This window comes from Peromyscus leucopus, chromosome 3, assembly GCF_004664715.2.
Source record: "Peromyscus leucopus breed LL Stock chromosome 3, UCI_PerLeu_2.1, whole genome shotgun sequence".
In the NCBI taxonomy this organism is placed as follows: domain Eukaryota; kingdom Metazoa; phylum Chordata; class Mammalia; order Rodentia; family Cricetidae; genus Peromyscus; species Peromyscus leucopus.
Window position 1 is genome coordinate 152,217,472 of NC_051065.1, and position 26,678 is coordinate 152,244,149.

The window sequence follows — 26,678 nt, forward strand, 5'->3', positions numbered from 1 at the left end:
AGAATCATCGCTCTGGAGTGAGGCCTGTAGTATTGGGGTAAATGCAGTAACTTTCTAACTTTATTTCCCTGTCAGAAACTGGTAGCTACTCTACATGGTTTCAGCCACGGTGTTTAACGAGTAGAGGCGGTAGTAACTGGACTTAATGGAGATGAACACACACCACCAGAGTTTATAGTTGGAATTGATGTTGCTCTTCTTTCTAATTGGTATTTATTGACTTTGGCACTTAACAATGTGCCTCCTCTCCACTCAGTGATCTTTAGAAAAAGGGCCAATGTATCTTTAATGTATGATGAGGTAACCTTGTAATACTAAAACAAAAACAAAAACCCTAACTTGTTTTCAGTAAGTGTAGCACATAATTAAGTATAGTGCAGACAAACAATAGACACATTCAGTCTACTTGTTCATAATATCCTATTTTAGAACGAGATGAATTAGTTTTTACTTCTTAATTATAGTCTAGTGATTTAGAAATATCTAAAATACTATTTTTACTGGTGAAAATTTAAATTGTTTTCTAATTTTTCTTTGTGCATACTCTTAGTATTTAAAAATAAACTTTTAAAAAAAAATCTGCAGCCTTAAATAAGTACTCCTGGGAATAAAATTCTGCATATCATTCCTCTTTCTCAGTATACAAAACTCAGGACTCACATGTTAAAGCTAAATCATGGTTAAACTGTCAAGTGGTGAAAACTAAGGACTTTTAAAAAGAAGAGTTCCTTTTCCATTGAATAATGGCTTTTATTTTCTTAAGGTGTATTTTTATTTTATGTGTGGGTACGTCTGGTCTGCATGTATACATGTGCACTACATACATGCTTGGTGCAGACAGAGGTCAGAAGAGTACATTGAATCCCCGGGAGCAAGAGTTACAGATGGGTGTGAGCAGCCATGTGAGTGCTGGGAACCAAGTCAGTGCTCTTAGCCATGGAGACATTTCTTCAGCACCCCCCCCCCAAAAAAAACAAGTTATCCATACTGTCAACTTTTCATTAAAGGTTGAAGAAACAAGAAAGTACAAAAATAATGAAGTAAAAGTATCAGGAAGTCCATACAGTGGTGCTGCTGACACTGTTGATGATGGAGCAAGTCAACAGAGTGCAAACGCTGATAACCAACAGTTTCCTATGAAGGGGCATGAGGAACATGATGGGTAAGATTATGGCAGTATTTAGCCGTGTAGGTATAGTTGTTCCTGTCCTATAAAACCAATACTAATTTGGGCTACTATTCATTATTAAATAAATGTTATGCATATATTAGATATATTCAACCTTACATGATTGTCAGAAAAACATAAAAGGACATATTTTTCCAATGACACTAATTAATATTTTGTTAAAAAAATAACTAGGGTTGGCAAAAGTGAAGGCATCATGCACTGTTAACAAGTGAAAATGGTGAATACTTTTTGCAGTTAGCTTAGTAGCGTGTATCATAATTTGATATGCACTCTTTCTGTGGCCTGCAGCTTCACTCCTAGGGGCAGGTCCTCTGGACTAGGAGAACATGTGACTGTGTTTTAGAGCTAGTAGACTGTCTGGGCACACCTGGTTGGTACACCTATGTTTAGAATTGTACTACCCTCTTAGCGGACTGTTCTTTAGTGAATATGAAGTGTCCCTCTTTAACTCTGCTGACTAGTTTTGGTCCATCTTGTCAGACATTAAAATAACTATGATGTTTGTTTCTTAGTTCCATTTACTTGGAATACCTTTTTCTATCCTTGTTCCTTAAGACAGCGTTTGTCATTGATGGTGGGTCTTGAAGTTAGTAAAAAGATGGGTCTGCTCGTCTGTTCCTTTTATCAGGGACTTGAGACTAAATTAAGAGTTACTACTGGAAGACATCATGTTAGTCAATGTTCTTTAAAGGAGCAGAACTGAGCGAATGAGCGCATGTGTTAAGGGAGTTTGTTAGACTGGCTAACGGGCCGTGGTCTGGCCAGTCTAGCAATGTCTGTCTCATGAGGAAAAGGTTGGGACTCTGGTATTGTTCTGTCCCTGAGACTGGATGTCTCTGCAGTCCCAATTTGGCACTAGAGTCTGGGAGGATTCCTGGAGAGCTGATGGTCAGTCTGTGTTGGACTCCTGAGGAAGTTGGATTTAATACTGACTGCAGCAACAGGACAGACAGACTGGCCAGGGAGAGTGGGGACAAGCAGGAAAATCGGTTTCCTTCTTCCATGCCCTTTCTTGTAGGCTGCCACGGAAGGTGTGGTTCAGATGGAGGGTGGGTCTTCTTGCTCCAGATAATGGCTTTAAGAAAATTTCTCACAGGAGTGCCTGGCAGCTCAGGTCCCAGTTAATTCCAGATGTGGTCAAGTTGACAGTCAAGATTAGCAATCACACTTGTGTGATAACTCTTGTCATATTATTGGTTTGTGCTGCTTTCTTAGCCTTGTTTTGATGAACTGTCCTGGCATTATGTACTGTGGTCCCTTGGGTGTGTTGTCTTTCGCTTTAGGCAGAATTACTCCCTCTAGTATCCTCTGTAGAGCTGGTTTAGTGGTCAGATATTAATTTCTTTTTATCATGCAAAGGTTTTATTTTTTGCTGGATATAGTTGTCTGGTTGGTAGTTTGGTCTTCCGGAACTTAGAATATATCTTTCTAGTCCCTTCTGGATTTACAAGTGTTCTATCGATAATCAGGTAGTTCTGATGGGCCAGCCTTGTAAGTGACTTGACCTTTCTCACAGCTTTCTTTATTGTGTGTTTAACGTTTTGACTGTAGTGTGTCGTGGGGAGTTTCTTTTCTAATCCTGTCTGTTTCAAGTTCTGTAAGTTTCTTGTGTTTGGATGGACATCTCTGTCTCTAGATTTGGGGAGTTTTCTTCTACACCTTCACTGTGGTATGATTTTCTTTCTTCTGAGACGCACTTATTTTGAAGGTTAGTTCTTTTCATTGTGTCCCGAAGTGTACTCATGTTCTATTCTTTTTTTTCTCTCACCGACTTTTACTGAGTGATCCAGTTCCCTTCCTTCGTCTCCCAGTCCTGACTGCCTTCCACAGGACCCTTCTGTCAGAGTCTTTCCGCTAAGGATTTTACTTGGCTTCCGGAGTTTCTCATTTCCAGCACTACCTCAGTCTGGCTTTTCCCCAGCAATTCTGTCTCCTTATTAATTCCATTTTCATATCTTCAATTACCATCTGTGTTTCCCTCAGGTCTTTGCTTTTGTTTTCTTGTTCCAGCACAGTTATATCATTCTTGTGAATTTTTTTGTCTACGTGATCTTCTGGGTTGTTCTCCGTGGTGTTCATTGCTGTGGAACTAGTAATTTGGGGACCCATGTCTGGGAAGATTTTGTTGGTTTCTGTCCTGGAACTTGCACACCTGAGGTCATTGTGTCTTTCCTTCCTTCTGTTCACCTCACCTTTCTTCCTTCAGTGTGAGCATGTGCGAGGTTCAGGAGAGAACTAAGTCGTAAGAGAGCTAGCTGAGACTTGGCTGTTTCGTGGAACTTGTATTGATGGTTTGCAGGTTTGAGGGTAGGCTACCGTTTCCATGACCAGACTTTTTCCAACATCACCCCTTGCTGGTTTTCTTCTGTTGCCTTCTAGTGGGTCTCATCAAGTGTGGTTGCTCTCCCTGGAGTAAACTCTGGGCAGTGAGCAGTTGGGGGAGAAGATCTTGGGGAGCTGGGTGTGTAGTCAGGTGGCCTATGGAGTTGGGAGGGGCAGGGCCTATCTGGCAACACTTACGGGGTGGGCACAGGCTTAGTTCGACCTCTTCTGAAAAGCTTTCCTTGTACTCAGACAAAACATCTCATATATCAACTCTGATACATCACACGTGCCATTGTTGTATATTTATGCATTTGCTGAGCATATGTTTAGCTAGTGGTTTTGTTTGTTTTATTTTGTTTTTAGTACATTAAGGTGGAAAAGAGTCAGAATTTCACCAAAATTACCTTTCTTTAATTTCTGTCAGTAGAATTATTTTTAAAACACCGGCTGTTTTAATGGATAGTTTTAGAGGTCCTGTCTTCCTTAGGAAGGAAGCGAAGAAAAAGAAGAATGAAAAGTGGGTGTCCAGAGAATCTGTCCCGATGCCAACGATTGAGAAAGCTGGCTTACCACCTGGGGGTTCCCTGCAAATGCAGGATGGTTCCAGCCTCAGCGACACGGACCAGAGTGAGACGAGGTAAAATATGAGTTCCGTACTCCCTGTGAAGGAATAGTAGCCATGACTACTACTTACTTGTGGAAATACAACAGGATGTTCCAGGCAAAGAACTAACCTGTATCAGTGTTGCTGAAAGGGGAGACAGGGCAGGTGACTTCAGTAAATGCAGTTTCAATAAAGGGTCACCGTGGAAATCTGACTGCATTACAGAAGTGTAGACAACTCCGCAGGTTTGTATGCTGGGAATGATAATAGAAAAGTGGGCAGTAACTGGAGAAAATGTGCGATTTTAAGAATCTTCTTTAAAAGAGGTGTTTAGAATATGTTTGCATGATGTCAGGATCCAGCGGAGAAGTGTGTGCTTGCTCGGTGTGCTTTGGTGTGTGTGTGTGAGGTATTAAACTTGACATTTCCCTGAAGATTTATTACTTTCTTGTCCTCAGAATTTCTATTAAAATTTTTTTTTTAAGATTCATGTTTTTGCATATATCTTTAATCCCAGGACTCAGGAGGCAGAGGCAGGCGGATCTTTGTGAGGCCACCCTGAGGGAGTTCCAGGACAGTCAGGGCTACACAGAGAAACCCCGTCTCAAAAAAAATTATTAAAAAGTTTTATATGTGTGGGTATTTGCCTTCACGTATATCTTTGTACCATGGGCATGCAGTGTCCACAGAGACCAGAAGAAGGTATTGGAACTGGAATTATAGATGCTTGTGAGCAGCCATCTTGGTTCTGGGAGCTGAACCTGAGTCCTCTGCAAGAGCAACTCTCTCAGCCCATCTATTTAAATGTTTCTGGTGTTAAGATCTCTCACTGTTCATTCTTTTTTTTTTAAGTAAATAGCTTGAGAAATGGAATATACTAATATGAATTAAACATGAAAATGATGTCCTAAAAGTTAAGCTATCATAGACATTTTAAATTCAGTTAAAAAAAAGTATGAAAACAATTCCTTGTAGCAAATGTCATTATGTGTATCATGTGCTCAGTATTTCCTGAATGTAATGCTGAACAGTTGAATAGATTAATGATGCCTGATTCTTCAGAATAGATTAGTTCATACAAAGCAATTTCTCCCAAATTATTGAGGGATATGTGTTTATTTAGAAAATATTTGATTCATAAATAAGATTCAGGAATTATTAATAATTACAACTAAAAGTAGAAAATGCAGATTCATTTACTGCTGTATCACTGAAAAACACTTGAAGAAATGTAGCATTAGTTTTCAGACTGTATAGTATGGTCCTGGGTTGTGCTGGGTCTGCCACTGATCAACTATGTGTTCTAGGACACTTTGGCTGTCTTTTCTTTGCCTCATTTCTTTGTAAAATGCCTGCTACATCTTAACCTGTCTTGCAGAATTGTGGACTACAGTGAGGTGAGCACATGAACAGTGCTTGTAGTAATGCATAGTGATTGTAGGTCCAGAAAAAGTAAGACCTGTCATCATTTTGAAAAGAATGTTTCCAGTCCATACTTGGTAGTTTATGCTTGTAATTCAACACTTGGAAAGCTGAGGCAAGAAGTCCACCATGAGTTCAAGGCCAGCCTGGACCACATACTGAATTCCAGACTTACCTAGGCTGCAGAGTTAGATCTCATCTTAAAAACAAAACAGAATAAAAAAAGATTTCCTTATGTAAGGACCTCAGAAGCACTTCCCAGATAGGTTGTAGTGCTCACAAAACTTTATTTCTATTGCAAATGACAGTAACAACAACAAATAGGAGCCAGTAACAGAGCTTAGAAGAAGAAAGCATTTGCCACCAAGCCCGAGGACCTGAATTTGATATCCCAGAGCACATGGCCAAAGGAGAGAACCAGCTATACACGCTGTTCTCTGACCTCTTCACTTGCACTGTAACACACGTGTAGACACACGCGCGTGCAGGGACACACACATACACTAAAAAGAAATGTAAAAAACTTTTCTTGGGTGGCAGTGCCGCACGCCTTTAATCCCAGCACTCGGGAGGCAGAGCCAGGTGGATCTCTGTGAGTTCGAAGCCAGCCTGGTCTACAGAGCGGAATCCAAGACAGGCACCAAAACTACACAGAGAAACCCTGTCTCGGGGGGGGGGGGGGAGGCACTTTTCTTAATGGTACATTGCTGTGGGATGTCTTTCTGTATGCTGTGAATATGTGTTGCTCTGATTGGTTGATAAATAAAGCTGTTTGGACAATGGTGAGGCAGAATAAGGTTAGGTGGTACATTCCAGCTGGAAAGAGAGAGAGGAAGAAGAAAGGCAGAGGAAGGGGAGATGCCAGCCACTGCCAACCCCCACCAAAGGGACAACATGCCAGCAGACTGGTAAGCCACAGAACATGTGGTAAAACATAGATTAATAGAAATGGGTTAATTTAAGATATAAGAGCTAGTTAGCAAGAAGCCTGCCATAGACCAAACAGTTTGTAAATAATAATAAGCCTCCGAGTGATTATTTTGTAAGTGGCTATGAGACCCCCGGGGGCCAGACGGGACCAGAGAAGCCTTCCAACTACTATATATTTCTTTCTATCAAAAAGAGCAAGTAGCATGTTTTTCCTTTTTCTTTGAGCATCAGAGCTTTGATCTAAGTTTAATTCTTTCTGTCCTGGGGATGTGGCTCAGTTGGCAGAGTGCTTGGCTAGAATACACAAAACCCTATATTTGATTGCTGGCAGTCCACTGTGGGCATTGGTGGCACACACTTAAATCCCCAGCACTGGTGGCCCAGGGAGGAGGCTCAAGGTCATCCTCGGCTAAATAAAAAATATACATGTATATGTTTTAATTCCTTCTTTTGATATTAATATTTTATCTTTTTTCTATGTTTATAATCAAATCCTCTTATAGAAAAATATTTTATTTTAAATAGCCTGTAAATGTTATTAGTAAGAGAAATAAATTTCAAATGTAGAGGTTTTGTATAAAAGTCAATAATCTTAGATATTCTTTGTATTTCATGTAATATTAGTCTTAAAGGATTTTTATTGGTTTGTTTTTTATTTTAGGCCCACAAAGAAAACATCTAATAAAAATAAGGTAATGTAAAAATAATAAAAACTGGTAATTTGTTTTAAAATATGTTATAAAAGTAATGATATATAAGTTAAAAGATAAGAAAGATAAAGTGAAAAAATAGAGGACCTTGTTATGGAAAGACATTTACCCTAAAAAAGAAAGTAGTAGTAGCTGTTAATAAAAGTGTCCTTCTCTCAATGGTCAGCTCTTTTAAGAAGTGTCTGTTTCTGCTTATATAAAACATTATTTCGGGCTGGAGAGATGGCTCAGAGGTTAAGAGCACCGACTGCTCTTCCAGAGGTCCTGAGTTCAATTCCCAGCACCCACATGGTGGCTCACAACCATCTGTAATGAGATCTGGCACCCTCTTCTGTATAGATAATAAATAAATAAACAAATAATTCTTAAAAAAAATAAATAAAACATTATTTCAAGTATAATATAAATATTAGAGAAACTGTTTAAAATAGTGTTTATTTTATAGGCCAGAAAACAAGTATCTGCTGTGGACGACCCTGATGCCTGGAGTGAGTCGTCTGAAACAGCCTCTGAGGACTGCGAGCTCCAGTGCCCCAATTATGAGAGCGTTTTGTGTGAAATTGAGCATCTGAGGACGGAGTGTAGAGGTATGATCACTGTAGAAATGGACCACTTTCATGTGTGGTAACATGCACACTTGCTTGGCATTGACCCTAGAACACCAATGTGCGGCCGTGCTGGCCTTGTCAGAAATATACTTTATGTTACAGTAGTATGCGAGCTATTTAGTAGTCATTCTCACTGGACTTTTCTACGTGGGACTGACACATTCAGTCTTTTTATTGATCTTGCTTTTCTTCTGTGCCTTACTGTCACCGGGTGTGGTTACCTGGTGTGCCAGCTATTTATATGTCCACTGGACACAAGCTAGAGTCATCAGAGATGAGGGAGCCTCAGTTGAGAAAATGCCTCCATAAGATTCACCTCTAGGACATTGTCTTAGTTAGTGATTGATGTGGGGGGCCCCAAAGCTACCCTGGACTTGTGGTCCTATGCTGAGCAAGTCATGAGGAGCAAGCCAGTAAGCAGCACCCCTCCATGGACTCTGCATCAGTTCTTTCCTCCAGGTTTTTACTCTATTTGTGTTCCTGTCCTGATGCCTTTGATGAAGAACAATGATGTGGAAGTATAAGCCAAATAAACCCTTTCTTCCCCAAGTTGCTTTGGTCATGGTGTTTCATCCACAGCAATAGTAACCCTGAGACACCTGGTGTCTATCTAGAATACTGTAAACTAGAGAACTGTTTCCCCTGCTGCCCACTTCCTGCAAACACGGTCTCTTTTTTAACTGTAATTGTGTAGTTGCAAAGATTCGGATCTCATCATATTAACCCTTTGCTATGAGGTTAAATTCTCAATCCTTTAGTTTTTTTCTCCTGACTTTTCTGTGTCCCACTTGTTGTCTTAGAAGTTTGCTCTTGCAGTATTTTGTTTTACAGCTTCAGCAAGGCATATTGATATATAAACGTTATTTGGTTAGTTTCAGCATATGTATTAAACATATTTAACCACCATAATCAAGATAGTTAACAAACCCATCCCAAAAGCCTCCCCATTTCTCCCATGCTCCTTATTAAGAAGCTGAAAGATGGTTTCCTAGCATGTCCCTGTTCTGTTTTCCAGCCCACAGGACAAGAGAGATCCAGTGGCTCTGTCTTCACAAGCACTGTTTGTCAGTATTTTAAATCTTAGCTATTCTTATAGGTGTATTCTATGTATCTCATTATGGTCTTAATGTGCCTTATACTAATAATAAATATTAAACATTTTGCATGTATTTCTTTTCCTAAGCTATGATGAACTCCTTTCTGATCTGTATCTATCATCTGGTAAATTGTGTTTGTCCAGCCTCACTAAGCAGAATAGGTATTCTTCTTGGTCCTGTGAGCACATTGGGTGAAATCTCATCTAATCTTTTCAGATGTTTTATCCTTGTTCCTGTAGTTTCTTCCTATACATCCATTATTCAGTGCTTGGCTAAGTACTCCAGGGGCCTCTGTAGACCTGCAGGCTCTTCTTTCTCCATGATTCTCTCTCCTCTCTGGTCTGTTGTGATCTCAAGCTGTCTTGGTTTATCAGACTCTGAACTTATTCACCTCAACTCAGCAAGTCTAGGGAGCTCTACTTGAGTTCCTTCTCCTGTGACTCGAGAGACCTGGGACATTCGTGGAGTTCATTTACTCCGTCTGTTAGGATCATTGTCTTGAGAATTATTTGAGAGGTTTTAACTGTGTTCATTTGAGTTGTTTTCAGTGGGAACATGGCTCCATAGCTGTTACCCCATTTTGGGTAAAAGCAGACTGAAAGAGAGGCTCACTAAATGCTTTGTGTTTTCTGTTTGAAATCTAACATGGACTATTTGACTGAGTTTAGCTCAATTTGCTTAACATGAAGACCTGCAGGTCTACCCAGTTTCATTCAAAAACCCAGGTGTATAATTCCATATTTTCTTTTAAGTTGAAAAAGACCAAGGGTCTTGCCTGCGTTATTTGCAGAGCTTAGTGTAATGTGTTCCACATTGTAAACACTTACTGTATATTTCTTCAGTGTATAAGTGAATGAATATAAAAATGCAGTATTTTAATATGCTCACTCATTTTATTTGTCTCTTATTTTCTCCCTGATTCAGATATTGTTAGTCTTTTGAAAATCCGGGATGCAGTTTATTCATATCAAAGATTATTAGAATTTAAAAAAAGCCACTGTGAACTACTTACAGGAAAACTTAAAAGAATGGAAAATAAACTTAAGGAATTACAGAAGGAAGTATCGCAAACAAAAGAAGTAAAGTCACAGTTAGAGCATGAAAAGGTAGAATGGGAACAAGAACTCTCCAATTTGAGGTATGCTGTCTTGGTTTTATTTATTTATCAATTTTTATGTCCTCTGACATTTACTTACAGGTGAGTGTGCTCATGGACGTGCGTGGAAGTCGTGTGCTGACTCGGGAGTCAGTCTCCTGTCGTGGGTCCCTGAGATCCAGCTCAAGGGTCGGGCTTAGCAGGCTCCTTTCCCCACCAAGCCGTCCCCAGCTGTGATAACCCAGCTTTAAAGGAACGTTCTCACTGTTTAGGATACAGAGATGTACTTGAACTTTGGCCTGTGTTGACGTGTCATAGAGTTGGCAAAACAGAACATTTCTTAGTCTTCTCAAATGTGAAATTCTTGCAAATAATATAGTGAACTTAACTATGAATTATTCTAGGAATTAAACAAGTATTCTACTGTAGATTCCTAAATCATAGTTTTAGTGGCTGTATAAAAGCAGCCATTAAAAAAAAGAAAATAAAAATTAAAAAAAAAAAACCTAGCCAGGCGTTGGTGGCGCACACCTTTAATCCCAGCACTCGGGAGGCAGAGCCAGGTGGATCTTTGTGAGTTCGAGGCCAGCCTGTTCTACAGAGCGAGATCCAGGATAGGCTCCAAAGCTACACAGAGAAACCCTGTCTCGAAAAACCAAAAAAAAAAAACCCTCAGTATTTATTGATCAAATAACCTTTTTTTTTTTTTTTCAAGACAGGGTTTCTCTGTATTGCCCTGTCTGTCCTAGAACTAGCTCTCTAGCCCAGGCTGTTCTTAACCACTGCCCAGCTGATCAAATAACTTTAAAAATTTGTTTTATATTAGAATACTGATGTAAGTTGTTTTCTGTGTAATTGTTTACTTTTTAAAAAATCTTCAGTATATAATATGAACACTTGAGCTCATCACACAGCCTCATGATTTCTATGTAATATTTACATAGAAATTACAGAGAGAGGGAGGGAAGGAGAGTGATGTGTCGTTAGATGTCATGAAGATTGTGTTTAATCTGTTAAATTAATTCTGGCAGTCCATGACCTTGGGAGGTCTATCTGCTTTCTAGCATCTCCTTCAGTGTTGTAAAGTTTTCACTGTGGATGTCTTTCACCTTTTGACTACGTCTATTCCGAAGTTGTGTCATGCTGTTTTATTTTGTTTTGAAGCTATTGTGAATGAGATTTCCCCCAATTTCTTTGTCAGGAAGTCCATTACTGGCATATAGACAGCCTGCTAGTTTTTATCTGCTGATTGTTGTATATAGCTACTTTACTGACAGTGTGTATCAGGAATAAGGGATGAACTTCTCCCTCAGCTACCCCAAACCCTGCTGCCTTCCCAGGAACACCAAATGTGCTGCCTTCAGAGCCTACCCTCTTCTCCCATAACTACCCCATAACTCTCCCTGGAATCCCCCGACCCTGCTACACAAATTCCTAGTAAGGGCCTTTCCTCGTCTCACAGCCACTCCAAGCCCCCACCACCTTCCCAGGTCTCCCCACTGCCACACAAGGTGCCCGCATTAGCTCATTATCCTCTTCCCTCAGCCACCCCAGACTCTCAGCCTTCCCAGAACCCCCTCCACATATGTTTCCAGAAAGGGCCTTCCTTCATATTCTCAGGGTACCCCAACCCCCTGCCTCCCCAGGACCCATTACCATTAGAGAGATTCCTTTTATCATTCCTTGGCCACCTCAAACTCCTGCCCTCTTCCAGGACTCCCTCCATACATGCTGCTAGTAAGGGCCACCTCCCTCCCTCCCCTAAGACACCCCCCCACCCCCCCCACCCCCGGTCCGGACCTGTGCCTGACCCTACCTTGTAAGGCCCGCTCACCTCTCTGGGCATCCCAGCCCCACCTCCCCGGACTCTAGTCACCCACTGCAGACGGAGTCCTAATCTACTCCACAGCTTTCACCCTCTCCCTACTTTACACTAGAAACCCACCGTTCTTGGGCTCCTCCCACTTGCTTTGCAGAACTTCACCTCTTACTTGGTCGGTTGATCCCCAGCCGCCCATCCTGGGGATTCCACCTCCATCATCTGAAGGTCTACATATACTTCTGCTTGCTCTGCAGAGAGATTGCCCACTGCGCCCTCTGGCACTCAGAACTGGCCATCCCAGGATCCCTTTGCGGCTCTTGCTTGCAAATAGATTCCCGGCTTCTCCTGCTCTTCAGCACCCATCTCTCCATCTGAGTGCTCGCTTTCTCCAGATGTAAAGCCTTCACTTCCTCCATTGTCTTGTGTTCTAATCTTACTACCCAAAGACCTGCCAGGAGCATCTGTTCATGCCACACAAGATGTTTCCCCATTGTCTTGCTTAAGGTCCCTAATAACTCGCTTAAGCCTGTCATATCATGGCATGTGTTAATCATCACCCCTCACCCCGAGATGAGAGGCCACAGCTCGGCCTATTGGAATCAAACCTCCACGTATTAGGACCCTCCCAGCTCCCACAGTACAAGGCCACATCTTGGCTGCACCAGCCATCATAACTCTGCTGTCTCGCTCAGCACCTCCCTCAAACACCCTCCTGCTAGACAAGAGCCCACAACTCTATGGGCCTTTAAGCCCTAGTTCTCCCGAAGCCTCAGTCCACTACAGAATGCCCACTTACTCCCCAGATCAGAGGACACATGCTCCGTGTTTTCTGCTCTGTCTAATTCAGGTGCCAGGTATAGATGCATGGCGAGGTTCCTGGCTGATTTGGAATTGAGTTTTGTGTAGAGTAAAAGAGAAGGATCTAGGTTTTTCTGCATGTAGGTATCCAGTTTGACCAGCAGCATTTGTGGATGATGCTGTTATTTCTGCATTTTGTATTTGTGACATCTTTGTAAATAGTCAGGTAGCTGTAGGCGTGTGGGCTTGTATCTGGTTCTCATTTCTACTCCATTGTTCACTGTGTGTGTCTACTATGGCTCTGTAGAGTGCCTTGAAAGCGAGAACAGTGCAAGTGTTGAGGGTTGTTTGGCTATCCAGGGTCTTCCGTGTTTCCGTGTGGATGTTAAGTTTTTTTGTTTTGTTTTGTTTTGTTTTGTTTTGTTTTTTTCTATGAATTGCATTGAAATTTGGAGAGGTTGCATTGAATTTTTAGATTGCCTTTGGTAGGATGGTCCTTTTCCAACATTGGTCCTACTGATTCAAGTTCAGGGGTGTCAGTCTTTCCATTGTCTGCCACTTGTTGAATTTCTCTCTTCAGGGTCTTCAATTGCTCATTGTACAGATCTTTCACTTCTGTTGTGAGGTTTAGTCTGTTTGTTTAGGCTGTTGTGAATGGGGCTGTTTCCCTGACTTCTTTCTTGGTATGTTTGTCACTGTATGAGAAGGGGACTGGTGTTTTGTCTGTTGATTTTGTATCTTGCTACTTTGATGAGTATCTTTATAAGCTGGAGGAGTTTCCTGTGCAGTCTTTAGAGTCTTTCATGTTGAGAATATTATCTGTCAATTCTTCCTTGGCCATTCGTATCCTATTTCCCTCCTTCAGTTAGTTGTTCTGACTTCCAGCACTACAGTGAATCCGTATGGAGAGAGGGGATATCTTTGTCTTCTTCCTGATTTTAGTGGAAAAGCTTCAGGTTTCTCTCTGTTTGCATGTTAATTGTGGGCTTGATGTGTATTGCCTTTCTGTGTTGAGATGTAGCCTCTGTATTCCTAGATTCTCCAGGACTTTTATCATGAAAGGATGTTAGAGCCTTTTCAGAGGCCTATTCTACAGGTCATGAGATAAGATTACACTGAGGTTGAACCATCCCTAAATCTCTGGGATGAAGGGTCAACATTACACTGAGGTTGAACCATCCCTAAATCTCTGGGATGAAGCCAGCTTAATCATGGTGGATGAGCTTTTTGATGTGTTTTTTAATTTGATTTGCATACCTTAATAAGAAGTTTTGCATCTATGTTCATCAGGTAGATTGATGAATACATTTCCTTTTTTGTTTCTTAATCTGATTTAGGTATCAATGTTGTGCTAGCTTCATAAGGAGAATTTGTAAAGAAATTTCTTTTCCTGTTATGGAAACAGTTGAGGAATGTCAGTTTTAGTTCTTTAAAGTTCTGGGGGAATTTTGAATTCATCTGGACCTGGATTTTATTGTTGTTTGGTCTCATTGCTTGTGGTAGATCGTTTTATGTTTTAAAATCTCTTTTTGGTTTAACTTGAGTATGTCATATACATTATGAAATTCATTTCTTTTAGCTTTCCCAATTGATGGTTAAAGATTTTGAAAACGTATGCCTACAGCCCTCTGAATTTCATTTTTGTCTGTTTTTATCTCTAGTTTCATTAATTCGGGTCTTCTTTTGGCTAACTTGGCTAAAGCTTTCTCAATCTTGTTAAGCATTTCAGAGACCCAGCTTTTTGTCTCATTGGTTCTTTGTATTAGGATTTTGTTTCTATTTCATTCATTTCTGCCCTGATCTTGACTATTTCTCTCCATCTAGTGTTCTGGGATGCTTTTGTCTTTATTTTTCCAAGCTGCTAAGGCACATCATTGTGTATTATTTGTCTTCCGTTGTTTTGTTGTTTGTTATGTAATCACTTAGCGCCATAAGCTACCCTCTCAGGACTACCTTCACGGTGTCCTGTAGATGTTGATATGCTGTGGTTTTGTTTCATTTAATTCTAGGGAAGTTTTAATTACTTAAAGGGATTTTTAATTTGTTTTATCTTAATACAAAACAAAAAACAAACAACAACAACAACAACAAAAACCCAAGATTCCTCAAAAGTGTTCCAGAAAAACCATTCCTCCAAGGTTGCTGCAGCGATCGCTTCCTCAGCCTGCACTGGCTGTGATGGTGTCAGAGTGTGCTGTGGGCGATGTCGGAAGGCGCTTTCTAAGCTGCAAGTACTTAGGGAGGCCGGAAATGTTTCATAAAGATAAAATTCTACTTCTGGTACATGGTGTGAATTTAAAATGGTGCATCTTTTAAACAATTATCTAACTTTAAGTAGTCTATTTTGATTAGAGAGTAATTACAACTGTGTAAAAAAGATACATTCCATTTTTTTAAATTTTAATTAATTTTCATGTGTGTGGTAGTTTTGTCCACATGTATGTCCATATGTATGCAGACATACATGTGTGCAATGCCTGCTGAGGCCAGAGAAGGGTATCAGGTCCCCTAGAACTGTTGCTATAGATGGTTGGAGACACCATGTGGATGCTGGGAACTGAGCCTGGTCCTCTGGAAGAGCAGCCAGTGCTCTAACTACTGAGCCATCTTTCTATCCCTACAGAAGACAGTTTTCAACTTGTAACTTTACTGAATAAATTCAAAATTGCTTTCCAATAATATTTACCAGACTTCTAGAAATTCAGCAAAGTTTTTATTCATCCTTGTTATCATCAAGAACATATGGGCTTTAGAAGAGACTGAAGTGAGAAATTAAACTCATGAGTTATAAAAAGGAACAATTCTTTAACAACCGTCTTGAGGTCCAGGTCACAAAGTGAACTTCATTTTATATAGTCGGGTTGATTTTAAAGTAAACACGTTTAATTTCAGATTTTCACTGAAACAAGAGGAAGAGAAGCGGAGAAGCGCAGATCAGCTTTCTGAGAGAACGATGGAGCAGCTTAGGAGAAAAGATGAGCAGTATCAGAACGAGCTTGAAGGGAAGCAGCAGCTTGAAGTTTCTCTCAGAACATTGGATATGGAGTTGAAGACAGTGAAAAATCATTTGAACCAAGTAAGTTAATCTTTTATAAAAATTTCTTTTGGGGGACATTTTTGGTTGGTTGGTTTGGGGGGTGGTAGCATGAGGGGGTTAGCTTTTTCGAGACAGGGTTTCTCTGCATAACCTTGGCTGTCTGTGTAGACCAGGCTGTCCTCTGCCTCTCAAGTGCTGGATTAAAGGCGTTTCTGGCTGATGCAAATTTCTTATTTCTACATTTATTTGTTGTACTTTTAAAGTCACTTTAATTACATTACATATTATATTTCTACACACACATCACATATATGTCTCCATGTACCACTTAATGAAAATATCTGTTGGTTTCATTATTGTGCAAATGTCGTGAGCATGTCAGACATCAACCTCATCACCAGTTCATATAATTGTGTCGGGCAGCCAGGAATATGCAGTCCATTGTTGACCAATGGTGCCTCATGCTAAGAGCCAATTTTAACATAGATAGCTGACACTATTTATTATGACTCTTGGAAACTGCTAGGTACTGCAAACATCTTTTCTAAGTGAGATAATAAAAGGTAAGTTAAGTTTACTCTGGAAAATTAAGTGCTAGTCTAGCCCTCTTAAAATGCAGACTTTGAAATTATGTTAAAACTAGTTAAATGTTTGTAACAAGCTAGTTTACAATACTCTTTCTGCATGTAAGAGCTGTTTTTGCTTTGTAAGCAATTTAACTATAATATGCAATACAAATTTGAGTGTTTCGTGTGGGATAGAGTTCCTCATGTTTTCATAGGTAGCTTCCAGTTTGGTTTTTTTTTTTTTTTTTTTGGTTTTTGAGACAGGGTTTCTCTGTGTAGCTTTGTGCCTTTCCTGGAACTCGCTTTGGAGACCAGGCTGGCCTCGAACTCACAGAGATCCGCCTGGCTCTGCCTCCCGAGTGCTGGGATTAAAGGCGTGCGCCACCACCGCCTGGCTCCAGTTTGTTTTTAATGTTCTACTCTTAAATAAGCTTTTAGATATTCTGTCCACAGCAGTCATACTATCACAATCGTATGAGACTGAAAACTTCATGAAATGTATCTCTAGATTTCAGAGGAACGAAATGAAATTCAGAGACAGCTTTCCCAAGAACAGAATGCCAGAGCGTTACAGGATGGGATTCTTGCAAATCACCTGTGTAAACAAAAGGAGATAGAAATGGCACAGAAGAAGATGACCTGTGAGGTATTTTCTTCAGTTTTCTAAATATGTGCGCATTTATATGTTTACATACTGTCAGAACCACCTCATGCACCGTGGGAAGTCTAGAGGATTTTGAACCGTGTGTGTATGGTATGCATAAGACACGTTTGGGGAGTAGAAGGCAGAAGCTTTCTCCCACTGTCTGATGTAAAGGAGTTAGTGCTTTGACTGTTACAAGGAGCACTGGCAGTGGGGGGGGGGGGAGCCAAACATGGATGGATGGATGGACAGACCTGGGTTTCTGCAGCTTGTTGCATTTTTAAAATCCTTTTCAGAGTTGTGGTGACTAGTTCACTCGTGTCCAAGCATACTTATTTGTATGGTGCTTATTTAAGCATTTATTAATAAATGTAGTTCCTACGACAGACTGAAGAAAGTGTTAGAGAAACTTTCTGAAAAAGGGGAATTAAAAGAACTTTGGGAAATTTCTTCTGTCCAAATGAAAGAACTAAGGCTCTTACTTTGGACTGGTTTGTATATGTTAGATATTAAAATGTAAACCTAATTTTTTTTCTTGCGTGTGTGTGTGTGTGTGTGTGTGTGTGTGTGTGTGTGTATGTGTGTGTGTTTATTTGTGTGTGTAGTGTGACTGTGTTTCATGTCTGTTTGGGAGTACACATATGTGCATGTATGTAGAGGCCAGAGGTTGATGTTAAGTGTCTTTCTGACCACTCTGCATGTCACGTATCGATGCAGATACTCTCTCTGGACCTACGTGACTACATCTAGCCAGCTTGCCCCGGGATCTCCCATCTCTGCGTCTCGTGTGCTGGGGCTGCAGGCAGACTACACATGCCCTGGCGTTGACATGGGTGCTAGGAGCCGTATTCTGGTCCACTCACTGGCATTAAGCCATCTCCTAATGTGAAGTGTGAACCAACTGACTAATCTTTGCTTTGCGCCTTAAGCCTGTTGTGATCCAGAGAAAGGCTGTCTCAGTGCTGAGTTTCTAAAAAGAATCATTTCTCTCTAAATTTCATAAAGTCATTGTCTTCAATTACATTTATGGACTTTTGGCAATTTGTATTTCTGAAAGCTCAGAAATTAGATTTTTTTTAGTTGCATATATGTATTTCAGTTCTTAGATTGCAAAATTTCATATGTTGTTCTTAAATTCCATAAGAAATTGTGCTAGCTAAATGTTTTTTCCTTACTTAGGTTTCTGTTAGTCATAAAAAAGAAAAAGATCTATTGCATAAAAACCAAATGTTGCAGGATGAAATTGCCATGTTAAGACTGGAGCTGGATACAGTAAAAACCCACAGCCAGGAAAAGGAGAAGAAGTACCTGGAGGATATTAAGACTGCACATGAACAGAGTGATAAGCTTCAAAGGATGATAAAGCTGAATGAAGAAACATTTACAAAAACAGTATTCCAGTATAATGCACAGATTAATAGTCTTACAACTGAGAACACAATGCTGAGTTCTAAGCTGGAGAATGAAAAACAAAATAAAGAAAGACTGGAAACAGAGGTCGAATCATTCCGATCTAGACTGGCTTCTGCTGTGCATGACCATGCTGAAATTCAGACATCAAAAAGAGACCTAGAAATTGCTTTCCAGAAAGCAAGAGATGAGTGGGTTCGTTTGCAAGACAAGATGAATTTTGATATGTCTAACCTAAGAGATAACAATGAGATTCTTTCCCAACAGCTTTCGAAAACTGAAAGAAAATTGAATAGCCTAGAAATTGAGTTTCATCATACAAAAGATGCACTTAGAGAAAAGACTTTGTCTTTGAAATGTGTACAAAGAGACCTCAACCAGACACAGTGCCAGATGAAGGAAGTCGAGCATATGTATCAAGATGAGCAAGGGAAGGTGAATAAATACATGGGCAAGCAAGAGTCCATAGAGGAGAGGCTGTCTCAGCTCCAGAGTGAGAACATGCTGCTCCGGCAGCAGTTAGACGATGCTTCCAACAAAGCTGATTGCAAAGACAAGACAATAGTGAATATCCAGGACCAGTTTCATGATATGCTAAGCAGACTCCAAGCTGAGAGCCAGAAGCACAGGCTGATGCTGGAAGACAGAAACAAGGAATTAGTGAGTGAGTGCAGTCACTTAAAAGAGAGAATGTGTCAGTATGAAAACGAGAAAGCAGAAAGAGAAGTGAGTACCAAAAGAGTAGTAGATTTTAAACATTCATTTCTATCTTATGTGTGTGGGTGTATGCCTGCGTGTGTGTCTGTGATCCATGTGCATGCCTAGTGCTCACACAGGCCAGGTAAGGGCATCAGATCCCCTGGAATGGGAGTCATAGATGGTTGTGGGCTGCCATGTGGGTGCTACAAATTCTGAGTTCTCTGGAAGAGCTCTTAACTGCTGAGCCATCTCTCCAAACCAAAGAAAGATAAATATTTTAAAAACATCCCACAGGGAAATTCAAAATACTATTCATTAATACTAAGTGTTGAATCTAACTGAATATAAAAATCTATTGATTATATTTGTTATTACCTTAAAAACATAACCTGTGTCAGCAAGTACGACTTAGCTCTTATTTCCCAAAGATGATCTTCATTTGATGTGGTAAGTGTGTTGGTTACTCTCAGAATTGACTGTTACACATTGTATACATGCTTTGAAATCACACTCTACCTAACAACACCATTATGTTTAAATTTTTGAAGGAGTCATAATTACACACATAGCACTGAATTTGAAATCCAAAAAGAAGGGACAATTCTTTTTTTTTTTTAAATTAGACCTGACAGATATGTTACTTTGAGTAAACACCTTTAGAGTTATAGGAGATTAAGTTACAAGTTTTGCTGGCTATATACTGATATTAATAATACGGTTTTATGCTGTTGAAATAATAATTGGGAGGATGTGAGCTTTTAAATTGTGATTTTTGTTGCTGGGAACTAAACCTTAGGCCTTAAGCATGCTAAGCATACACTGTACCACTGACCTACACACCCCAGCCCTGAAATAACTTCAGCGTTTTTATGTTGGCAAGTTTTAGAACCATGATGAAGCAGGTAAGTGGAAACTTTCATGACTAAATGAGTAGTTGGCAGTTATGATTCCATAAAGTAGGCAGTTGATTGTTCATTCTAGGTTTCATCAAGGAACTGAAATATAGATACTGTATTTTGTAGTGTTTTTTCCCGTTCAGTAGCTTTGTGTATATTCTTGTTGATATAATTTTGTCCTATGTTACTTGTATTTAAATCAGATAATACTTGTCCCAAATTATATATTCTTTGCACCATAACTCTAAAAGCATCTGCTTTCTTTTGAGTCCTAAGTTGGGACAGATGTGTGAACTTTAACAAAGTTAAAAATATGTTAGTACTTCATATCAGCATTTGTAGTTTTTCACATTTTAATAAATAGCATGATCCTGTTTCCATTTTAGGGCTCAATCATGATTGTAAAGGATGCAGCTTTGTTCAGTACAGAAATAATCATAGTTACCTGTACGTTGTTAATTTGTCATTGAATCTGCATTTCCAAACTAATGAAAAACCAAGAGTGTAAAGGTTCATGTGTAGTAGAGATGCAGTGAGCAGGAGAGAGAGCTGTGGATGCTGGTATCAGCTTACCTAGGGCCTTGCTTTCATTCTGAAGTAGGAATCTATCAGAAGGATTTGAGAAGGAGATTGAATTATGAGAAAGTTGGAGATCTTGAGTCTCTGTGCATGTACATGATGATGCAAACTGTAAATCCAACAATCAGGAGGCAGAAGCAGGATGCTTCAAATCTGAGACCACTCTGAGCTACATAGACTTACAGTCTCACCTTGATACCTAGCAAGGCAGGATGTGAATATTGCCCTGGCAACAGGCACAGACTTGTATGTAAGAATGGATATCTGTTTGGTCACCCTGTGACATGGGCCTTAGTGGCTGTGGGTTTCACACACATCCTAATTTAGCATCAGCCCAAATAGCCAAGGATCTAGCTTCATGAACACTATCCCACATGGCTACTGTTGAGATATGAATTAGCAACAGTGTATAGCTGTGTGGGCCTCAGTCCATTGGTGGCCTCAGATGCTACAGGGGAGTGGGTAATCCATCCACATTGGCTCTGCCCAAAGCTGGACAAAATCCTGTAGTCTTGACCAGAGGCTGATAACTGAAGAAGACCAGGCACAGGAACATAAGGATCTCATGATCCTCCTTACAATAGCGAATCTTAAAGGGCTGATGTCTTAAAAGCTCCAGTGGACAATAGTGGATCCCGGAGATTGGAGTGAGAAGAAGAGGAAGAGAGATGGGAAGCAGTCTGTCAGTGGGTGCTCAGTTACAGTTAAGAGCAGGAAACATGGAGCTACTGAACATATATTGTATATTTCAAACAGCTAAAAGAAAGGACTTCACCATAAAGAAATGATCGGGGCTAGGAAATAATTGTGTCTAACTTGATTTAAGCATTAATGTGTACATGTATCAAAATATCATGTGGTACCTTGCTAATATGTACAATTTTATGTTTTTACATGTCAGTTAAAAAGTGAAAATTTAAAATATGAGTAAATTAAAATTAAATATGTAAAAAAAGTTCCACAATGTAGAATTCATCCCCGCCAGCCTTACTGAAACACACTACTATATGCGGTGATGTTCTTCAGAGCATATGGAAGAGCTAAATGGTACTAATATTTGTAATGTGAGTTATAAAATCAGTAACAATTATCGTCCCAGGTGGTTGTGAGGCAGCTTCAACAGGAACTGGCTGATACCCTGAAAAAGCAGTCGATGTCAGAGGCCTCACTAGAAGTTTCCTCACGTTACCGCAGTAATTTAGAAGACGAGACACGAGATTTAAAGAAGAAATTAGGTCAGATCAGAAGTCAAGTACGTATGAAATTTAATGTCTCAACTGCCCGTGTTCAGCTTATTGAATAATATAGTTTTAGGATAATTTCAGTAAATAGCTTTCTTTTATATTTTTCATTACCTTTATGATGAACTTATTTCTTTTCTTTTTTTTTTTTTTTTTTTTTTTTTTTTTTTTTTGATTTTTTGAGACAGAGTTTCTCTGTGTAGCTTTGCACCTTTCCTGGAACTTACTTGGTAGCCCAGGCTGGCCTTGAACTCACAGAGATCCGCCTGCCTCTGCCTCCCAAGTGCTGGGATTAAAGGCGTGCGCCACCACCTCCCGGCACATGATGAACTTATTTCTTAAACTTCAGTTTTATTCTGATATTTATTTTTTCTTTGACTTAAAAAAATGCATTTATTTCTTGTGGAGGAACAGGCCAAGCATGCCGGCTCATTCCAGTGGAGGTCAGAGACCATCTTGTGTGTGTGTGTGTGTGTGTGTGTGTGTGTGTGTGTGTGTGTGTGTGTGTGTGTGTGTTAGGGGCAGTATCTGCCTCCTTTCACTACATGGCCTCGGAAGATCAGCTTAGATCATCAGGGTGGTCTCTGGTGCCTTCAAACCCCCAGACCCATCTCACTGGCCCCATTTTTTTCTTATAAGTTTGTAAGCCTTTTTAAAAAATATTTATCCCTGGGAAAATTGAGAACCTTTTGTCTGAGAAATTTCTATTGCAGTTGAGGCAGAGTAGGTTAAACCAGAGGTGGTGTTTATGGAAAATTCCAGAAAATTGACTTCCTTCTTATCTTCACTTTTGTGAATGGATACAGCATCTTTGATAAGTTAGTTAATGGATTTCAAGATAATTTGTACAGAAAGGCTATATATGTTGCTTAAAATGCAGATGTTAGCCAGGTGTGGTAGCACACCTGTAATCTAAGCTACTTGGGAGACCAGGGCAAGAATTTGAGGCTAGCCTGAAAACCTTTGAAAAGGGCTGAGGAGTATGCTCAGGGGCGAAGTGTTTGCCTCAAACGTGGGAGTCCTTATGTTCAATCCCTTGCGCCAGAAACAGAGAGCAAGTGTTTACAGGTAATTTAAAACCTGTCTCCAAAGCAAGGCGTTTCTTTCATTTAGAAATATAACCACATGGAAATATTCAGATCATATATAGTATTCATATCCAAAACAGAATGAAAAATAGTACCTAGATTCTACCATCTGTTTTTTATGTATTTGTTTGTTTTAGAATCTCTCTATAGCTCCAGCTGGTTTAGAAGTAACTGCGTAGAGCAGGCTGTCCTCCAGTTTACAGCCAGCCATCCCCCTGCCTCCTCTTCTCCAGTGCTGAAATTATAAGCAGGCCCCGGTACCCCATTGGATTTTTTTTTTTTTAACAGAACACAATTGAGCTATAATGAACATATAGAGCATAGCTCACTACTTAAAGTAAAAAAATCAGCAACTCTTAGGGTAGTCACAGATTTTCAGTCATCACAGCCAATTAGAATGTTTTCATCATCTTGAATTAGCCATGAGCTTCTTGTTGTCACCCCTAGTCCTCCCATCTTCCCCAGGCCTACCAGTCTGTCTCTGTCTACATGTAGTTTCTTCTTCCTGAGCATGTTATATCAAACGGTAGGTATTTAGTCCTTTTGAATGGCCCTGCTCCCTGAGCAAGATGTTGTCAGCCCTTCCTGTCTTCCTGTGCGTGGCTGTTGCTCTACTGTCTGCTCGGGAACCGTCATCTGCAGGGCACTGTACCGTTTATTATGCTGCCCTCCCCTGCAGTGGGTTTTGTCACCTTGGTGAACTAGGCTGACTGCACCCTCTGACTTCACTCACGCTGCCTTTTGTTCTTCGCAGTTTTTATTCTTTTTGCCTCATTTAATTTAGAACTGACTGACGATTAACGTTTTCATGAAGCATCCCTGGCTCCTCTGACCATTTACTTCACTCTAACGTCCTGATTTTCCATGACTCTTAATTGGCTTTTGCTTCTTTGGTTGGTTTCTTCTACTTTTGTTATTTGTATGAGAGATGATCTTATTGGGATATAAATTAGCTCAAAGGGTTGATGTCTGATATGCATATATCCTTGAATAAACTGAAGATGTTTTTACTTAGTAGTCATTAGAATAAAATTAAGTATTTTTGTACCATTCCAGTAATTACTTCTTTTGAAGCATTAAGGTGATGACTTTTTTTTTTTTTTTTTGAGACATGGTCTCAAACCATGGCTTCAAACTGTTACATAACTGAGGCTAGCTTTGAACTTCTGATCCTCCTGCCTCCAGCTCCCAAATGCTGTAGTTATAGACAAATGCTGCCATACCTGGTTTACGTATTGCTGAGGCTCTAACTCAGGGCTTCATGCATACCAGGCAAGTACTTTACCAACTGAGTCATATACCTAGCCCCTATAATAAGCTCTTACTCTAAATATATTTTAAGGAATTGCATATGAAATGGAAAGCACATAATCTAATAGAGGAGAAATGTTCTATGGAACATTTTTTTCTCACTATGAGAAAAAAAATAACTGCATTTGTCTTTTTCCATTGTATAGCCAGAGTTGGGATCTATACATCTATAGAAGTAGGCCAACTACAAAGCTCTGTCTACAGCTTTTCTGGTATTCCGTACTACAGAACCTTTATGTACCATTAGAGTACTGGATAAAGCAACCCAGCATACTTTGGAGGAGTGAATTAGTTTAGGAACCTCAATTTATCAATAGAGCCCCATATTTTCAGCCTCTGATTGTCAACACTGTTTGCACTGCACTGTATGACCCTTGCCAGCTGAAGTAGTATGGAGTAAAAAGGAGCTAAAAAGTATTCTACCAAGCTGGACTTGGTGGTGCACGCCTTTAATCCCAGCACTTGGGAGGCAGAGGCAGGAGAATCTATTGTGAGTTCCAGGACAGCATGGTCTACAGAGTGAGTTCCAGGACAGCCAGCACTACACAGAGAAACCCTGTCTCAAAAAAACAAAAAAAGCATTCCACATGGACAAAGTTACTGGTGGCTAGTGAAATTTCTGGAAGTTGCAGGAATTACTAGGGATCTAGTATGGGCCTCAGTTTCCTCATCCCTGCCATATTCAGTTACATGAGGAATGAGCCACGGTTTGCATAAAGGACCTCTTTTATTGCTGCCATAGCACACATCTGAAGTCTCACTGCCATGTACAGTTCAAGTACTTTATTTATATTCCTTAATTAATCTTTTCATTAGTCCATTAATGTGAATAGGATTATTTCCACTTCAAAGTTGAAGAAACTAAGATACAGAAAGTTCATTTGCTCAGAATCTGTACATCTAGTAGCTGGTGGGAAGAGGCGTTGGACCCAAGCATTCTGTTGTTTTTATCAAAATCTCAATCATTCAATTTTACCAATAATGACTTGGGAGCCAGATGCTGGGGTGAAAGCTCAGAGAGGCAGAGAAAGTGTCCCGGTGACCTTCCTTCCTCAGCCAACAGTCCCCAGAAAGACCCCATTTCTCTTCTGATGTCTCAGACACAACAACAAAACCCCTCAGACTCAATGTCCCTCCCTTATCCTCCTGTGCCTCTCTCTCCTGTCCTGAGTCCCTCTTACTCTGTTTTTTCCTAAAAATCCTGTCTCTGCTTCCTGTTGCTTGCTCTGCCTCTTGACTTACGGTTTACAGTATTCAAGCAGAAAACTCTTGGGTTAAAGGTATGTGCTATGGCTAAGCCATACTACAAACTAGAAAATGGGTTTTCCAGTAAATAACACAATCTTGGGGTTCACAGTGTGATCACATGTCCTGCAACAATGTTCTGGCTTCTGTGTGAATATACCTCCACTGAAATTATTTCATAAGACAACCAGCTATCATTAAAGCACCATGTTCATCATAACTGGCAGAGCTGTGGCAATTTATAAATACATAGATACATAACTCATGTGCATAAGAACTTTTAAATGGCAGTTGACAGAAAATTAGGTGGAATACAGAAGTGCAAACGCTTACTGTCAGAAATCCCCTTTTCTTGGTTTTACCCATGTTGTCCATTTGCATCTGGTGGAGTACAGTTGAAGACTTGCTGGTTGAGCTAGCCAGGCAACAGCAGATTATGATTTACAAATGGACTGTCAGTCACAGAGCAGACGTCGGTAAACTTTTCTGTAAAGGGCCAGGTAATATTTTAGTTTTTGAGAGTGTAAGATCCCTGTTGCAGCAACTCAGTTAAATTTGCTCTCACTGCAGAGAAGTGCACTTGAACACTGCAGGTCAGGGAATGAGGTGTGCAGACTTAGAGTAGCTTACTAGTAAAGGTTTGTTTTATTCTTTATTCCAGTTGCAGGAAGCACAGGATCAACACAGAGAGGCTGTACAGCGTGCTGAGAAGATGGAAGACCACCTACAAAAGTACAGTTTAAACAGCATGACCCCAGTGTTTATAAAGCAAATGAACAATACAGTGTGGCAGCTCTGTGACCCAGTGTTTATAAAGCGAATAAGCAGTACAGTGTGGCAGCTCTGTGACCCAGGATTTATAAAGCAGATAAGCAGTACAGTGTGGCAGCTCTGTCAGTCCTGATAGTAGTCTCTCTGAAGCCAGGGCAGAATCTCATCTCCAAGTTTCTTGAAGCGCATACCTTTGAGTAGGGATGCAGTTCGGGGTGCAGCCTGTGCATGAAGATCTAGCTTTGACTCCTGACCCATAAAACACAGCTAGAGAAATTAGTTACCCAGTCATCTGCGTTTCAGACCGTTAAGAATTTATGTAGTGACTCAGTTGATTTTCAGAAACTATATGATAGTTTTTAAACTGCTTTGTAAATATAATTATTTTAAAATATAATTTTAGGCTTGAACTTGAAAACTCAAAGTTTAAAATTACAATAAAAAAGCAATCAGAGGAAATTGAGCAACTTCAGGAAAACCTGTCAAGTGTGAATTTGGTAAGTGGTCATTTTCCTGGATTCTTTGATGCTGGGGGGGGCGTCTACCCTACAGTTGTACTATGGGGACACAGTGGACAGCCCTCTGTAG

The 26,678-nt window shown here is 40.1% G+C and overlaps 1 protein-coding gene across 3 annotated transcripts in view; it reads left to right on the top strand.

Moving 5' to 3' along the window:
• The window catches only part of Ankrd30a (ankyrin repeat domain 30A), a 74,272-nt gene that overhangs the window by 34,525 nt on the left and 13,069 nt on the right, over positions 1-26,678 (top strand). For all 3 annotated transcript variants that reach the window (XM_037204225.1, XM_037204226.1, XM_037204227.1), the window contains 11 exons: positions 1,008-1,162; positions 4,005-4,154; positions 7,135-7,165; positions 7,629-7,770; positions 9,813-10,026; positions 15,497-15,680; positions 16,716-16,853; positions 18,030-18,986; positions 21,534-21,686; positions 25,981-26,051; positions 26,494-26,587. In XM_037204225.1, the coding sequence (XP_037060120.1) occupies positions 1,008-1,162; positions 4,005-4,154; positions 7,135-7,165; positions 7,629-7,770; positions 9,813-10,026; positions 15,497-15,680; positions 16,716-16,853; positions 18,030-18,986; positions 21,534-21,686; positions 25,981-26,051; positions 26,494-26,587 (2,289 nt within the window). The remainder of the gene's footprint in view (positions 1-1,007; positions 1,163-4,004; positions 4,155-7,134; positions 7,166-7,628; positions 7,771-9,812; positions 10,027-15,496; positions 15,681-16,715; positions 16,854-18,029; positions 18,987-21,533; positions 21,687-25,980; positions 26,052-26,493; positions 26,588-26,678) is intronic.